Source organism: Macaca thibetana, chromosome 18 (assembly GCF_024542745.1).
Source record: "Macaca thibetana thibetana isolate TM-01 chromosome 18, ASM2454274v1, whole genome shotgun sequence".
NCBI lineage: Eukaryota > Metazoa > Chordata > Mammalia > Primates > Cercopithecidae > Macaca > Macaca thibetana.
In genome coordinates, this window is record NC_065595.1 from 21,139,260 (window position 1) to 21,157,478 (window position 18,219).

Here is an 18,219-nt window from a genome sequence, read left to right on the forward strand (position 1 = left end):
GTGGCACGATCTTGGCTCACTGTAACCTCCGCCTCCTGGGTTCAAGCAATTCTCTTGCCTCAGCCTCCTGAGTAGCTGGGATTACCACGCCCACCTAATTTCTGTATTTTTAGCAGAAACGTGGCTCTGTCATGTTGTCCAGGCTGATCGTGAACTCCTGGCCTCAAGCAATTCGCCTGCCTTGGGCTCCCAAAGTGCTGAGATTACAGGTGTGAGCCACCATGCCTGGCCTTAGTGGCCTTTTTTTAAAAATGGGGGCACTTATGAAAACATTGCTCTGTGGCTCTTGTAGTTTGGCCGACAATAGCATCTCCAGCAGCCATCAGTTTGCCCCTTTCTCCTCAGTCATTCTCAACATACCACAGGTATGTCTCGGGTCCCTTCTCTTTTAACAGCCTTTCTTTGTGCCCCATACAGAGTCCAGCTCCACTCCATTTCTTTGCTCCCTAAAACAGCAAAACATCTTGAAAGAGTTATCCAAAGTCATTGTGTCTACATCCTCCCATCCTCACCCCACTCCCCCAGACTTCCATGTCCACCACGCCACTGACCCTGCTCCTGACAATGTCACCAAAAGGCTTCTGGTTGCCAAAGTCAAAGATTGTTTCTTTACACAATGAACTCCCGGAGCGCTGGGCCCCGCTGACCACAGCATTCCTTCTTGAGGCGCTTTCTTCTCTTGGCTTCCTGGTCCCCGCAGTGTCTGACTTGTGCCCCATTTCACTGGTCATTCATTCTCAGACTCCTTTGTGGGTTCTTCTCAGCTTCTAAAGGTTGGAACACCAGAGGTCCTGGCCTTCAGTCCCCATCGGTCATTCCATTCTCCTCTTAATGTGATCAGATTCAATACTGTGGCTTTAAATGCCTCCTGTATCCCAAGGACTCCAAAATTTACATCTCCAGGCTTGATGTTTCCACTGATCTCCCGACTTACGAATGTCAGCTACCATATCACAGTTATGATATGACTTATGAATGTCAGCTACCATATCACAGTTATGATATGACTTATGAATGTCAGCTACCATATCACGAGTTATAATATGACTTAAAAATAAATGTCAGCAGTCATATCACAGTTATGATATGACTTATGAATGTCAGCTACCATATCACGAGTTATAATATGACTTATGAATGTCAGTTACCATATCACAAGTTACGATATGACTTACGAATGTCAGTTATATCATGAGTTATGATATGACTTATGAATGTCAGCTATATCACGAGTTACGATATGACTTACGAATGTCAGGGACCACATCACAAGTTACAATATGACTTATGAATGTCGGCTACCATATCACAAGTTATGATATGACTTATGAATATCAGCTATCATATCACAAGTTATGATATGACTTATGAATGTCAGCTACCATATCACGAGTTATGATATGACTTAAAAATAAATGTCAGCAGTCATATCACAAGTTATGATATGACTTATGAATGTCAGCTACCATATCACGAGTTATAATATGACTTATGAATGTCAGTTACCATATCACAAGTTACGATATGACTTACGAATGTCAGTTATATCATGAGTTATGATATGACTTATGAATGTCAGCTATATCACGAGTTACGATATGACTTACGAATGTCAGGGACCACATCACAAGTTACAATATGACTTATGAATGTCGGCTACCATATCACAAGTTATGATATGACTTATGAATATCAGCTATCATATCACAAGTTATGATATGACTTATGAATGTCAGCTACCATATCATGAGTTATGATATGACTTACAAATAAATGTCAGCTATCATATCACAAGTTATAATATGACTTACGAATGTCAGCTACCATATCACAAGTTATGATATGACTTACGAATGTCAGCTATATCACGAGTTACGAGATGACTTACGAATGTCAGCTACCATCTCACAAGTTACAATATGACTTATGAATGTCGGCTACCATATCACGAGTTATGATATGACTTATGAATATCAGCTATCATATCACAAGTTATGATATGACTTATGATACGTCAGCTGCTCACCTGCCATTTCTACATGGCTGTCTAAAAGGCCTCTTCATCTTAATTCATCCAAAACAGAAAGCTCGGTTTTCCCTCCAGACCCAGCTTCTCCTCCCATCTTTCCCATCTTAATGAATGCCATCACCATCGACTCAGACACTGAAACCAAAATCTAGAAATCATCCTCAACTCGTCTCTTTTCTCACATGTCACATCTGATGCATCAACAAGCCTTAGCAATTCCACATCTTAAACATATCCTGAATGTGACCTTCTTTCTTGATTCCAGCCACCACCACCCCAGCCTTACCATTTCTCATCTGAAATAGGGCAAATCGATCCTCGTCAATCCTGCTTCCACTCTTGCCCTTCTTAGGTGCATTACTCACATAGGAGCCAGAGCGATCATCTTTCCAATAAATCAGATCACATCACTGTCCAGATTAAAACAAGCTCTCTCGCTCCTTCCCGTTCCACCAAGACTGAAGTCTAAACTCCTTAGTGTTGTTACAAGGTCCCCCATGGTCTACCCTTGCCCTTCTCTTGGGTTTTCTGCCACTCTTCCTCACCTTCACTAAGCTTCACCCTTCTTTCTTCTCCTTAACAAGGCTCCCCGCTCTTGCCTGAGCACTTTTGCACTAATTGACCCTTTGCCTGAACTTTCTTATCTCAGATTTTCCCATGGCCAGCTCCTTCTTGCCATTCTGATCCCAGCTGAAATAGCACCTCTTCCATCAGACAAGCCTTCTCAGACCTTTGGAAGTAGATAAAAGTAGTTGCACAGGCTGGGTGCAGTGGCTCACTCCTGTAATCCTAGCATTTTGGGAGGCCAAGGTGAACAGATCACCTGAGGTCAGGAGTTTGAGACCAGCCTGGCCAACGTGGCAAAACCCCATCTCTACTAAAAATATAAAAATTAGCCAGGTGTGGTGGCAAGCACCTGTAGTTCCAGCTACTCGGGAGGCTGAGGCAGGAGAATCACTTGAACCCAGGAGGCAGAGGTTGTGGTGAGCCGAAATTGTGCCACTGTACTCCAGCCTGGACGACAGAGTGAGACTCTATCTCAAAAAAAAAAAAAAGGGGGGGGGTTGCACAATATCATAAATGTATTAAATGCCCGAAATTTTACACTGAGTGGTTAATTTTGTTATGTAAATTTTACCCCAATTTTTAAAAACAAAAATTAGAATTTTCATGAGGATTAAATGAGATACTATTTCGAAGTGCTTACCACAGTGCCCGACACTTCTCAATTAAGAAATTTTACCTCTTAATAGTTCATATAAATAAACATAACTTTCTGAAACATCATGCCATTTTCTGAATTTTTCCCATTTCGCTACAGCGAGAATTCAGAACTTCATCAAGCACCTGTACTACTCTGTGGGTCAGACTTTGAGAAGTACTGAAATAAACAATTTTGATGAATACAATCAATGTTTGTAAAAGGCCTGTGTTATAGAGCCATCGTAACTCATGTAATAAACTGAAGGTACAGTGGAGAATCTCTTGTGACAACAGTACCGTCTAGAAATGGACAAAGGCCCAGGTGAATAAATGTGGGTCATTCAGCTTTTCTCATTAGAGTGAGAATGGTAACACATACGCACACACACATCCCAGAACAAACACCACAAGCCCCACAGCAGTGAAAACATAGTTCGACCTTATTACCTGATCAGGAAAAATGTATCAACTCCAAGATAGAAGGGACCGCTCCGAGAGTAAATGTACAGTGGGTTTCTAAGCACTCTGCTTTTCCATTCAAGCACATTATCTGTAACAAACATTAAAAAGCCGTGTCTTTTTATTTCATAGAAGAAAATCATGTGATTTCTCTTTTCAGAAAAAGCAAGAGGAACACCTTCAACTTTTGGTTGTACTGGGCAGGTTTTAAGAATCACTATAGGCCGGGCCGATGGCTCACGCCTGTAATCCCAGCACTTGGGAGGCCAAGGCAGGTGGATCACGAGGTCAGGAGTTCGAGACCAGCCTGGCCAACATAGTGAAACCCCGTGTCTACTAAAAATACAAAAAATTAGCTGGCTGTGGTGGTGGGCGCCTATAATCCCAGCTACTTGGGAGGCTGAGACAGGAGAATCGCTTGAACCTGGGAGGTGGAGGTTGCAGTGAGCCGAGATCATGCCATTGTACTCCAGCCCAGGGGGTAACAGAGTGAGACTCCGTCTCAAAAAAAAAAAAAAAAAAAAAAAAAAAAAAAAGAAGAAGAAGAAGAATCACTGTAATTCATGTAGGAGGAGAAGTTAGACTGGGAATAAAAGGTGGTGACTGAGGTCCCTAACCATCATTCAGGAGCTTTAAGCTCCTTCGTGCAGTCACAGTGGCCACAACCCCCTTGGACTGTAGCACTACCTATCATGGGCTGGCACAGATCACCCAGGAGGCTTCTTCAATCTGCCCTGGGCTGTGTTTGCCCCCTGTTTAGAGAGTACCACTATTATTGATAGGAGCGCTTCAGGACGGTAGCAGCAAGAAGAAGGTGGAGAAACACTGATTTGATATTAGTGGACCATTTTTATTTATGCTTGTCTGCTTTTCAAGGAAAAATAAATGTTAGGTCCTGGCTTCGTTAACCATGATGAGAGAGAACTCGGCTTTTTGGATAACGAAAATACAATACCCAGGTATCAGTATTCACCTGGCAGCCAGGTGCCTGATTTGTACCTAGAGAGAGTGAAATGAGCCACTAGACACTGGCCTGGAAACCTTACTGATGGGAGGTCACACACAGTGTCTCTAAAACAGAAGGAAGGCTGCTCGTGGGAAGGCTGCCAGACCCCCATCCTTTGGCCACCATGATCCCGCCATACCAAAGAGTGTCTCTTCCCTGACTGCTCCCAGAGTAAAGGCTCATCAACTCTCCGCACCCAAAGACAGCCATGCAGTCATCTGACTGGTATGTCCCGAGATGATCCACAGAAGACTCAAAACACGAATGCCATTCAGTGCAGAGCAGGTGCTGCCTGGTGTCTTTGTAGTCCAGATGGCTGGCACATTCTTCTGCCAAGAAAAGCACTCCAGAGCATGAACCATGGCTCCTAGAAACCCTGGGCAAGAGCAAAGGTGTTACTGTCCACCCTGACTGCCAGGGTATCCACACACCGCCCCGCAACAAGAACCAAAGTGCAATCCACAGATCTTGGCAGTTACACGGAGGCTCTCTTGCTCTGACCGTGGGCTTCTCAGCTCAGCCTCCACGGTTCCCTCTTGATCTATCTGTGGACTTTCATACTTAGTATCCCTCCCTTTTGAATCTTGACTTTCGCTAACAGACTTGACCTGAGTTTGGTGCCCCACATGCTTTGTGCAGAATACGCTGCCCAAGCTCAGGCCCCAGAGATGTCAACCCCTGACCCCAGTCCTGCTTGACGAAGAGTTGAGGGAAGGAGAACGCAGACATCAGTAAGAATCGATGTGATCCACAAAGCAAGCACTTCACGTGAAAGAACACCCCTGCAATTCTGAGGACTAGTTGCTTATGAATAATGAGCCGGGCATGGTGGCTCACGCCTGTAATCCCAACACTTTCGGAGGCCAAGGCAGGTGGATCAGTTGAGGTCAGAAGTTTGAGACCAGCCTGACCAACATGAAACCTCATCTCTACTGAAAATACAAAACAGTTAGCTGGACGTGGTGCGCATGCCTGTAGTTCCAGCTACTCCAGAAGCTGAGGCAGGAGAATTACTTGAACCCAGGAGGTGGAGGTTGCAGTGAGCCAAGATTGCACCATTGCTTTCTAGCCTGGGTGACAGAGTGAGACTCCATCTCAAAAATAATAATAATAATAATAATAAATAATGTAGGTCAAAGTATAGGCACAAAAACAGAGGGACTGGTGGCACAGGAGCTTAGGGCACAGGCTATACAGCCAGATGCTCGTGGCTCTGATTCTGTCACTTATCAGCTCTGTGACCCCCCCGGCAAGTGAATTAACTTCTCTGTGTCTAAGTTTCCACATCTGCAAAATAATCAAAGTAGATTTTATAGGATTATCATGAAGAACAAATGAGATAATGCTTATAGATCACATTAAACAGAGGCAACCCACAGTATGTACTCTTGAGAACGCAGCTACTCCTACCACTATTTTAAGCCCTATCACTTTAAGAATGGTTAATACCATCTTCTTAATTCATTCCCATTCTTAAAGAATTTAATGTTTACCTATTCTGAGAACCAAGCAAGTGTTTGGAATTGCAAAACAGGGGCCTCCAAGCTCAAGCCGGCTCCAAGAGACTTCCATTTCTGCCTGGACAGAGCCCCATGCCTTCAACATTGTGGGCACAAAGAAGTTTTTGCAGAATTAAAACTTATTCACAAATAAGGTCTGGCTCATAATCAAGCTCTGGAAATCTAAATCAGTTTCTTAAACTGAAGAATTTAATTACCTAACATTTTGAATTTCCAGCCGTGAATACAAGTATTTCCATTTAAGTCACTCTTTGTGATTGCGTCTCTATCTGAAGTCACCACACCCAACCTTTTCATTCACAGGGGTTTTCACTCAGAAATTGGCCATGAGTACAGCACGACAGTCTCCTGGAGCTGATGCACCTGCTCCTCCTCAGTTTCCCGAGCAGTGAAGAGATACAGGACCCGGGCTCTGCCAGGTTTGGCCAACTTCTTTAGCCTCCCTGAGCCTCAGTTTCTTCACTTTTAGAATGGGCATAATTTTGACCAGGGTTGTAATGAGGATTCTAGAACATCAAATATCTGGTTTGACGCCTAATGTGGCAAGCTAGTGCTCAATATGTTTTGTTATTATGTTTTTCTGTCTAAATTCTACTCGTGAATGAACTCACCCATCAGCGGTTTATAAAGGCTTCTGAAAATAACTGCTCCTGAGACTCACTTAGCTCATCTGTAAATGGAAAGTGTTATAAACCATGAGGACGTGGAGAAGATTGGATGAAACGATGCAGGCAATCACCGGTTCTCAAAGTGGAGGTCTCCCAGCCAGCAGCTTCAGCATCACCTGGGAACTTATTAGAAATGCACATTCCCAGGCCCCACCACAGACCTATGAGGTCAGAGTCTTTGGGTCAGGGCCCAGGAATCTGTGCTGTAATAGTCATCCAGGTGACTCTGATGCTCGCCAAAGTTTGAGACCCATTGGTTGTGACAATGCTCTAAAAAACCTTGCAGCCACTTCTGCTCTGTTCAATCACAGTGAGCCCTTTTTTTTTTTTTTTTTTTTTGAGACGGAGTCTCGCTCTGTCGTCAAGGCTGGGGTGCAGTGGCCGGATCTCAGCTCACTGCAAGCTCCTCTTCCCAGGTTTACGCCATTCTCCTGCCTCAGCCTCCCGAGTAGTTGGGACTACAGGCACCCGCCACCTCGCCGGCTAGTTTTTTGTGTTTTTTAGTAGAGACGGGGTTTCACCGTGTTAGCCAGGATGGTCTCGACCTCCGACCTCGTGATCTGCCCATCTCGGCCTCCCAAAGTGCTGGGATTACAGGCTTGAGCCACCGCGCCCGGCCACAGTGAGCCCACTTTAAACAACAGGCCATTAAGTAAGAGCCCTGATGCCCAGGGCCTGAATCCATAGCTATGTATGTATGTCATGAAAACTTCCTCATACATTCGCTCATATTTTTCTCATCTAAATAGCAAAGGACAGGCTCATGTAACAGGAAACCATTCTAAGCAAATGCAATGGTTATTTGGAGGATAAAGAGTCAGGAATCCAAATACCCAACTTGGCTCCAAACTTCTAGAAGACACGGTGGTCTTATGTTGATTTGACTCACTGATTAACGTAAAAGTGGAGAGAGAAAAAAATGCTGAATCTCTGAGTCTCTCCAAATTGATTTTTATTTTCAAACATTCAGAGACATGGTATTTTACCTTTGATGTTTTTGTTTTTTTCTTTTTGAGGCAGCGTCTGGCTCTGTCACCCAGGCTAGAGTGCAGTGATATGAACTCAGTTCACACTGCAACCTCCATCTCCAGGTTCATGCAATCCTCCTGGCTCGGCCTCCTGGGTAGCGGGGACTACAGGCACACACCACCATGCCCAGCTAATTTTTGTATTTCTTTGTAGAAACGAGGTTTTACCACGTTGCCCATGCTGGTCTTGAACTCCTGGGTGCAAGCAATCTTCCTGCCTCAGCCTCCCAAAATGCTGGGATTATAGGCGTGAGCCACCATGCCCAGCATCCTTTGATGGTATTAAGTACAAAAATTAAAAAGTTGTTATGGCAACAGAACATGGAAAACCCCCATTTTGAGACCACAGTTAAATGTGCCAGATAAAAAAAGGTAACATAACTTTAATGTCCCAATCATAGGGTGCCTCATTTTGGGTGAGGAACCTAAAGTTTCAGTTCCTGACACCATACCAGGTATGTCTGGCCTAAATCCTGTCATCCAGCCTTAAAAGGATGGGCTCTGCAATCCAGCTCTGGGGACGTGGCATGTCCCTGCAATCCAGCTGACTCTACTGGTCACTGAGCGAGGTCAGAGCAGCCCAGCGAGGTCAGAGCAGCCCAAGCATGTAGCCTTGGCAGATTTAAGCCCCTACCCTTTCTTTCCTCTCCTGGCTTAACCGAAGAGAATGGGGAAACAAGGAATGAATTTAGGAGGAGATGGTAAGTACTTATGATCTCATTTAATTCCTTCCACAGATCCCATTATATGCCCCTGTTTTACACATGTAGAAACTGAGGTTCACAGAGGTCACACAATGTGACCACAGTCAGAGTTAGCAATCAAAGCAGGTTTGATTGGGTGACAGGATTCCTAAGCGTGTGCTCTTTCTGCCACACCAAATGTGGAACTGTCTATAGGCTGCCAGTGCGGGAGTGCGGGGTTGCGGGGGTAGCGGCACAGAGACAGAGGTCTAGAACCACATCATGTGAAGTAATTGAGGGATTCTGAGCCACCATAACTGCCCTCAACATCTGATGGGGCTGCAATAGAAACAAGAGAGCATGATTATTTTCTGGGCCCTAGAAGGCAAAACCAGGGCCCCTGGTGGGAATTACAGGACAGCAAGGATTGCCTCTCGTTCGGAAGCCTGACCGCCAGCGCTTCCCATCACAGATGGGTCCACAGGAAGCCACCCGGCTGCTACAGCTGCTTCCAGCTTTGGGAAAGAGGTTGTGCCAGGGACCTCTAGGCCTTCTGGGCTCCTTCTTATACCATATCTCTGCTTACACAAACATGTGTTTTCTTTTTATTGTTGAGCTTTTGGTTGGTGTTGCTACTGTTTTTGTTTTTGCCTTAAGACCCGAATAGGGCCGGGCACAGTGGCTCACGCCTAAAATCCCGGCACTTTGGAAGGTCGAGGCGAGTGGATCCTTTGAGCCCAGGAGCTTGAGACCAGCCTGGGCAACACATGGCAAAACCCCATCTCTACTGAAAATACAAAGATCGTTTGAGCCAGGAGGCAGAGGTGGAGGTGAGCTGAGATCATGCCACTGCACTCCAGCCTGGGTGACAGAGGGAGATCCTGTCTCTGGAAAAAAAAAAAAAAAAAATCTGAGTAGGATCTGAGAAAATAATTTCTATGCCTTCCACAGTAGGCATATTCCCTGAAGCTGCTTTATCATTTCTTCATATCCTTCTAGTTCATTCACTGAAATTTCTTTTTTTTTTGAGACAGAGTCTTGCTCTTGTCACCCAGGCTGGAATACAGTGGCATGATCTTGGCTCACTGCAACCTCTGCCTCCCAGGTTCAAGCAATTCTCCTGCCTCAGCCTCCCAAATAGCCAGGATTACAGGCACCTGCCACCATGCCTGGCTAATTTTTGTATTTTTAGTAGAGACAAGGTTTCACCATGTTGGCCAGGTTGGTCTCGAACTCTTGACCTCAGGTGATCCACCTGCCTCGGCCTCCCGAAGTGCTGAGATTACAGGCATGAGCCACCAAGCCCAGCCATTCCATTTTATTTTTATCCCCCTAGTTGGAGTAAGAAAGGACAATTGTGTGGACCTGGATCTAAAAGAAATCTGCCAAATATTCACATTCTGGTTCTGTTCTTTTTTTTTTTTTTTTTTTTTTGAGTCAAGGTCTCTCTCTGTTGCCTGACTAATATTTAAATTATTTTTGTAGAGATGGGGGTCTTGCTACATTACACAGGCTGGCCTCAAACTCCCGAGTTCAATCAATCCTCTCACCTTGACTTCCCGAAGTGCTGGGATTACAGGCTTGAGCCACTGAGCCTGGCCCTTTTATTCCACATGTTCTGAAGGTTAGAGAGAGAGATATTCTATTTGCCTTGGTGCATAGGCAGGCAGTAGAAATGAAGGCAATGCTCTTGATTTTTCACTAAAACACAGTGCAGTCTATCTCAATGAAATCCAGCCTCTCACTACCTAGGCTGGGTTAATCTGTTTCTGGTTCACACGTACCGTACTGCGTGAATTACCTTGTGTTACAAGCTCAACACCCTCCCTTCAGTTTCTATGTAAATCATTCACCTTCCTGCGGATGGCAGGAAGCTTCTACGGGTCATGTGTATAAGTGTGACACTGAAAGCAGACACTGTGGCCACGGAATTGTTCTCAGAGAATTGCCGCAGTGAAACCCCAAGCCCTGTTTGAACCTAGTCTTTGATCAGCACAAAAACACACTGGATAATTGTACTCACAAAATAAAGCAGCATTTTTAGTGACCTTGCCTGACCTTAGCACGCTGATGGTAAACAAAGACGGGACAGTCAAGAGCAGAGATCTAACCTCCACACTGACATTTGGAAGCTGCCGGGCGTTCACTAGGAGCCAGCACTGTAGGCATTCGTATCCAACTGCACACTCGGCTAAGTCACCTCTCCTGGGTGGTCTTAGTTTCATTCAAATGCCTACTTTTTCCTCCGCTCGGGGCTGCTGACAGGGGCAGATGTGCCGGGCAGTGCGTCCGTGGGATTCTGCTTCTTTGTTCATTGCTCTCCGCCTTGCTCAGCGGCAGACTCCCGTAAGTGGCCAGAGGTGCCCCATGTTCCTGCGATGTCCTGCAGGCTGACCCCCATTCCCTAGCTGCCACGCAGACTGTTCCAGCCAAAGGGAGGGTGAGCCCCAGCAAGGCGATGAACCTGCAGGAAGAAGACACAACAGCTGCGCCTTCCCTCATCTCAGGACGCCGAAATGAGACGCCGGGAACACGGGCCTGTGAAAAGCAAACCGCTGCATACTTATGTAGAAAAACCTTCAACAATTTTAAGGATGGAGAATGATGCTCTAAGAATAAAACGAATGAAAAAAGAGAAAATATATCAAGGAAAATGTTAACGGATTTCACTTAACTTGTCATAATTATTTTTAAAATCTTAAAGCAACCAAAATACTGAGGAAGATGTCTGCAGCTGATATGACTAAGAATTAATATTCTTTACATACATAATAAACTTTAAAAATTAGTAAGAACCTGGCTGGGTGCGGTGGCTCAAGACTGTAATCCCAGCACTTTGGGAGGCCTTGGCGGACAGATCACCTGAGGTCAGGAGTTTGAGACCAGTCTGGCCTACATGGTGAAACCCCCAACTCTACTGAAAATACAAAAATTAGCTGGGTATGGTGGTGCGTGCCTGTAGTTCCAGCTACTCGGAAGGCTGAGGCAGGAGAATCTCTTGAGCCCAGGAGGCAGAGGTTGCAATGAGCTGAGATCGCCCCACTGCACTGCAGCCTGGGTGACAGGGCGAGACTGTCTCAAAAAAAAAAAGAAGAAGAAGAACCTAACTCACACATGGAAAAGGGGGTAAAGAATATGAATTTACAAGAGAAAAATACAAGTGGCAGATAAACTTAGGAAAGAAAAACCCTCTTCGCCAGTTTTTTGAAGACATAAATTAAACCAGTGTATTCACCTATCAAATTGGTTCCACTTTTTATAAAGGTAGTAGCTTTTGATGCTGGTGAGAGGGTAAAGTAACACATGAGAGTTTCCTACTGGGGACAGGAAAAATGAATTGTTAAGGAAAACAACATCAAATGATTCAAGAATTATGACCCAGCAATTATACTTCTATTTAATTTATGTTAAGAGACCGGGCACGGTGGCTCACGCCTGTGATCCCAGCACTTTGGGAGGCCAAGGCAGATGGATCACGAGGTCAGGAGTTCGAGACCAGCCTGGCCAACATGGTGAAACCCCGTCTCTACTAAAAATACAAAATTAGCCTGGTGCAGTGGTGCACGCCTGTGGTCCCAGCTACTCGGGAGGCTGAGACAGGAGAATTGCTTGAACCCGTGAGGGGGAGGCTGCAGTGAGCTGAGATTACACCACTGCACTCCAGCCTGGGTGACACAGCAAGACTGTCTCAAAAAAAAAAGGTAAATGGTGATCTCCTTGTGTCTCAGTCTGTTTAGCTGCTGTAACAAAATACCGTAGGCTAGGCGGCTTATACACCCCAGAAATTAATTTCTCACAGTTCTGGAGGGTGGGAAGCCCAGGATCAAAGTGCTGGAAGATTCGGTGCCTGTTGAGAGCCCACTTTCTGGTTCATAGACGGCGCCTTCTAGCTGTGTCCTCACATGTTGGAAGGGGCAAGAGAGCTCTCTGGGGTCCCTTGTCTAAGCTACGCAACCCCATTTCTGAAGGCTCTGCCCTCATGACAGGCACCTCCCAAAGGCCCCATCTGTGGAGATCATCACATTGCGGGTGACATTCCAACTTATGAATTTTGGGGGGGAAACAAAAACACTCAGACCATAATATCCTGAAACAGGCAGTACTGGCCAGACATCATGCAATGAATGAGATTTAATAGTGAAATGCAGTTGATGAGGGGAGTTGATAAAACAGTACTGACAGATCACAACCCACCCAGGTACCTCGAATGTCCATACTCACAGACATACGGCAGCAAATGTGTCCAGGGGGAACGTTCCAGTAGCACATCTGGCCACACTCCCACCAGACGAGGAGGAAGAATTTATTGTAAAAAGAAAGAGGGAAGGGGCCAAAAATGAAGTATTTCTGAATCTTAAAGTATCTACCAAAAAAGAAAAAGAGATTGTATAAATCATTTAGCTTGTAATAATGCCTTACATTTTCCCAAGTGCTTTCATATCTATTATTTCAAAATGAAACTTTTACAGTAAAAAGGGACAGCTGGGGCTGGGCGCAGTGGCTCACGCCTGTAATCCTACACTTTGGGAGGAGGCTGAGGCAGGGTGATCACTTGAGGTCAGGAGTTTGAGACCATCCTGGCCAGCATGGTGAAACCCTGTCTCTACTAAAAATAGAAAAATTAGCCAGGCATGGTGGTGCTCATCTGTAGTCCCAGCTACTCGGGAGGCTGAGACATAAGAATCACTTGAGCCGGGGAGGCAGAGGTTGCAGTGAGCTGAGATCATGCCACTGCACTCCAGCCTGGGCCACAGAGCGAGACTGTCTCCAAAAAGAAAAAGGGTGGGGACAGCTGGTTTTGAATATATCTGATTTACAGTTGGAGGGAAGTAGGGCACAAAAATGTGGAAACTTACAGAATGAGGAACTCTTAGCCCAGCTGGAAGTAAACCCAGGTCTACTGAATCAGTCTTTTCTCCTGGCCTTTCCTAGCACATGGTACTGGGAACTAAAAACCTAAACATGCGCCGTTGCTGGCTCAAATCTATTTGTGAACAAGCCCCCCCGACAGAGAAATGCAATATAAGATGGAAATATACAATTTCAGCCCATAGTCTGGGGAAAGGTGCCATCTGAAATTGAAGGTAAGAAGCAGCAAGTCAGGACACAGCTGATAAGCGCTGGAAGAAATTGCGTGTAAAGATCCTACTGGTAAGACTAGGGCTGTTGTCTCCAATTTTAGCAAGCCTCAGAATTACCTTGAGGGCCTGTTGGCTCTCTGCCTCCCCTCCCTGCAAGTTTCTGATCCAGGAGGTTTGAGGCGGAACCTGACTTTGTGCTTCTGACAAGTTTACAGGTGTTCTTGCTGCGAATCCCAGGAGCATACGGTTAGAATTAAGACCAGGGGACTTCCAAAATCTCCACAAAGGATGGGCACACAGCTTTCCTCCTTCTTTAAAATGGGGATCATAATAGTACCTACCTCCTAGGGTTGTCATGAGAACTAAATGACACAATGGTTGTAAAGCCCTTAGAACAGTGCAGGACAGGCAGTAAGTTTAATAAATGTTGGGTGTTCCTCATCTCACCACACCACATTGCCTAGTCTTGCATTCAAGAGGCTCAAGTTTGAGCTAGCTTGCTGTGTGACCCTGAGCAAGTCGCTTCATCTCTCTGGGTCTCATTTCCTCATCTGTGTAACAATGAAGGGTGGGTCAGACACGATGTATTCTTTTATTATTATTATACTTTAAGTTCTGGGATACATGTGTAGAATGTGCAGGTTTGTTACATAGGTATACACGTGCCATGGTGATTTGCTGCACCCATCAACCCGTCATCCAGGTTTTAAGCCCCGCATGCATTAGGTATTTGTCCTAATGCTCTCCCTCCCCTTGCCCCCAACCCCCCGACAGGTCTCGGTGTGTGATGTTCTCCTCCCTGTGTCCATGTGTTCTCATTGTTCAACTCCCACTTATGAGTGAGAACATGCAGCGTTTGGTTTTCTGTTCCTGTGTTAGTTTGCTGAGAATGATGGTTTCCAGCTTCATCCATGTCCCTGCAGAGGATAAAAACTCATTCTTTTTTGGGCTGCATAGTATTCCATGGTGTATATGTGCCCCATTTTGTTTATCCAGTCTATCATTGATGGGCATTTGGGTTGGTTCCAAGTCTTTGCTATTGTAAATAGTGCTGCAATAAACACAAGGGACATGATGTATTCTAATGTCCTTTCCATCTCTAACCCTCAAGGTTCCCATGAGTCTGTGACCCAAGGGTTTCTAAAACGTCCAAAAATGCTGCTGAAAGACTAATAATATGTGATTAACTGTGATTCCTAATTGTAGCATGGTAAGGGTAGAAACAAGAAGGAAGGTCATCTGTGTGTTCTCAACCCTGGCCAAGAGTTGGGGTGCTTGATCTAGGTTACCAGCAGGTTCCCACAGGAGACCTGGCAGCAGAATTTTTCATAATCCAATTCCATTTGCTCTGAACCAATGCTACTTCCTGTTAGTATGTGGGTTTCCAAACTAAACTCTTCCACTGGAAACGAAGTGCACTGACCAGCCAGCACACGTCTGTTCCCTTTGCAAGTTCTATTTCTAATTTTAAAGGAATCAAATGACGTTTCTGTTTTGTTTTGGTTTTGTTGTTTTGGTTCGTTGGTTTTTTTGTCAATCAACCACAGCCCAGCTCTAAATCCTGCCATGGTAAACAAAGACAACCAACCGGCAGCCCGCGCACATCCAATCAGCCTTAAGTAATCAGCCTGAAGTGTCTATGCTGTGCTAGATTCCAGATCTACAAGGGGAATATGAAATCTTTATTGGGGCCGGGCGCGGTGGCTCACGCCTGTAATCCTAGCACTTTGGGAGGCCAAGACGGGCGGATCACGAGCTCAGGAGATCGAGACCATCCTGGCTAACACGGTGAAACCCCGTCTCTACTAAAAAAAATACAAAAAAAAACTAGCCGGGCGAGTTGGCGGGCGCCTGTAGTCCCAGCTACTCCGGAGGCTGAGGCAGGAGAATGGCGTGAACCCGGGAGGCGCAGCTTGCAGTGAGCCGAGATCCGGTCACTGCACTCCAGCCTGGGCGACAGAGCGAGACTCCGTCTCAAAAAAAAAAAAAAAAAAAAAAAAGAAACCTTTATTGGAAACCTCTGTTGAATCTGTTTTCCAACAAATTCTTACCCTACCCCATCCTGACCTCTTCACTAACACAAGGTCAGCTCAAGCCCTGTCTAAATTCCCCACTCTTACTCTATCCATGCTGGGCTCTGCTTCTCTAGCTTTTATGCCCAGCCCCAACACTTGAGTGAGATTGGACATTTCTTTCCCCACAGTGTTTCCCAATAGCTCAGGCACACACACTTTTCTTCCTAACTAAATTGTACATATTTTTGAAAAGAGTAACTCCCAATCATTTTGATCCCCCCGCCCCCAGCACATACAGGTGATGTCTCATACAAAGGCCAGAGAGAAAATTGCTCAATAAATATTTTCTGAATTGAATTGAGAACACAAAATGGTATTCTGTGAAATGTTTTGGATTCCTTTTGAATTCTTAGCCAGAAAGGCAATTCTATGGGTAATTCAAGGAGTTACTATTAAAAGAGTTCCATTTTCTCCATTGGTGCTCAGGGAATCTGTAAGAGGGAGTTGGAGGAGAAAAATCTTCCCTTGTGCTTCTAGCACCATTGTTCTGCTATGTAGGCCTAGTGATTCTCATAGGAAAAGCAAGGTGAAATTAACCTAATAGAGCATAGGAAAGAGCACAGTTTAACGCTTATTGTAAAGGTTTGTTAAACGTCTATTCTAAGCAGCTCGGAACTCATTGCTTTTGGCCACTGCAAACTGGGACAGTGTGATCATCATAAAACGTTATAAAGTCTCCAATGGGACAGACTTAGAGTGAGTGAGTCTTAGACTTAGAGTGAGTCCCTGAGAATGGAAATGTGCAGCCTTCAGTGTTGTGTCTGGATAAAATCAGACACAACTCAGTGTTAAACAGACCTTTAGAACAAGCCCCAGGCTGGGTGTGGTGGCTCACACCTGTGATCCCAGCACTTTGTGAGGTCGAGGCAGAAGGATCACTTGACGTCATAAGTTTGAGACCAGCCTGGTCAACATAAGGAGACCCCATCTCTACAAAACATCTACAAATTAGACAGGTGTGGTGGTGCATGCCTGATCTCAGCTATTTGGGAGGCTGAGGTGGAAGGATTGCTTGGACCCAGGAGATTCAGGCGGCAATGAGCCATGATTGTGCCACTGCACTCCAGCCTGGGGACACAGCAAGACCCTGTCTCAGAAAAACAAAAGCAAAACCAAAAACACCCAAGCCCCTTCTTTGTCAGCTCTTGTGTGGTCCCTGTGACCAGGTAGATTGCCTCTGCCTCACAATTAAACTTCAGCAAGATTATCTAACTTTTGTCAAGCATATTCTAAGAGCAGGGCCCTGAGCTAAGGGGCTATGAGTTCCCATCCTCCCAACTCCCTGTTGTGTTAAAGGGAACTCAGATAATCTAGCCAGCCTAGGAAGTAGGTATTAGGTAGTCTTTTGGGTTGAACTGTGTCCTCCAGAAAGGTTCAAGTCCTAACCCTTAGTACCTGCATATGTGACCTTATTTGGAAATAGGAAGATGAGGTTAGGTTGGGCCCTAAATCCAGTATGACTAGTGTCCTTATGCAAGGGAAGTTTGGACATACAGGGAAGAACTCCACATGTGGGTGGAGGTAGAGGCTGGAATGATGTGGCTACAAGCCAAGGAGTGCCAGGAAGTACTGACAACTACCAGGCATGTGGAGTAGGGCAAGGAACAGACTCTCCCTCAGAGCCTCCAGAAGGAACCAACCTCATCATCACCTTGACTTCAGATATTTAGCCTCCAGAACTGTGAGAGAATGAATCTCTGTTGTTCTAAGCCACCCAGTATGTGGTCACTTGTTACAGCAGCGATGGGAAAGGACTATTAATGACACCAAAATGCATGGGTCTGGATTTTTAGGAAAATATCCCATAATTGGGTTTCATAATCACCACATCCAAGTTCCATCCAGGCTCTCAGCATTCTGGTGTGAAATAATTTTATTCTTAGGAATTCAGGTAAAGTATGTTGGGTGAAATTTTATAACATTCTATGACAACAACTGTGCAGTGTTTTGCCCTAGCCCTTGGCCAAAAGCAGTTATGTCCTGACCTGCCAGGATCTTGCTCTCCCTCTGCCGTACTAGGGCATTTTTTCTCGCCCAATCTACTACTGGCCCTCCCCGCTCCCCTCCTCTGGGTGAGTGCAGTCCGTGCAAACAGCTTCAGTCTGGTATGCTGAGCTGGTTGTCTCACATCTGTAGAGGAAATATTGGCAACTCCATCAAGGAGCTTTAAGGAATAGCTGACAAATCCTTTCCAGATGGGGACACTTTACCCCGGGCAAAGACCTCCAATTTCTATCTGCTGCCTCTGTGCCAGAGCTGGAAAAACGCCTGGGCAGCAAAGACTAAATTCCCCTAATCCATCCACCCACGTCAGCTCAGTTGACAACCACCAGGCTGTTTTCTTTTCCTGGTTCCTCAAAGAGAATCTCCATCTTGTTTCTCTTTGAATGCTACTTTCTTAAAATATCTTTTTATCAATGGTAATTATTTCTAATATTTTATTTTATTCTAATGTCAACTCTGGCTA

The 18,219-nt window shown here is 45.3% G+C and overlaps 1 protein-coding gene across 1 annotated transcript in view; it reads right to left on the minus strand.

Annotated features, from left to right (window-relative positions):
- Positions 1–18,219, minus strand: part of LOC126941443 (O-acyltransferase like protein-like) — a 76,829-nt gene that overhangs the window by 30,771 nt on the left and 27,839 nt on the right. The window contains exons 4-7 of the mRNA XM_050768071.1: positions 12,818–12,959; positions 10,834–11,060; positions 4,894–5,073; positions 3,680–3,782 (exon numbers count right to left, since the gene is read on the minus strand). Coding sequence (XP_050624028.1) covers positions 3,680–3,782; positions 4,894–5,073; positions 10,834–11,060; positions 12,818–12,959 — 652 coding nt within the window. The remainder of the gene's footprint in view (positions 1–3,679; positions 3,783–4,893; positions 5,074–10,833; positions 11,061–12,817; positions 12,960–18,219) is intronic.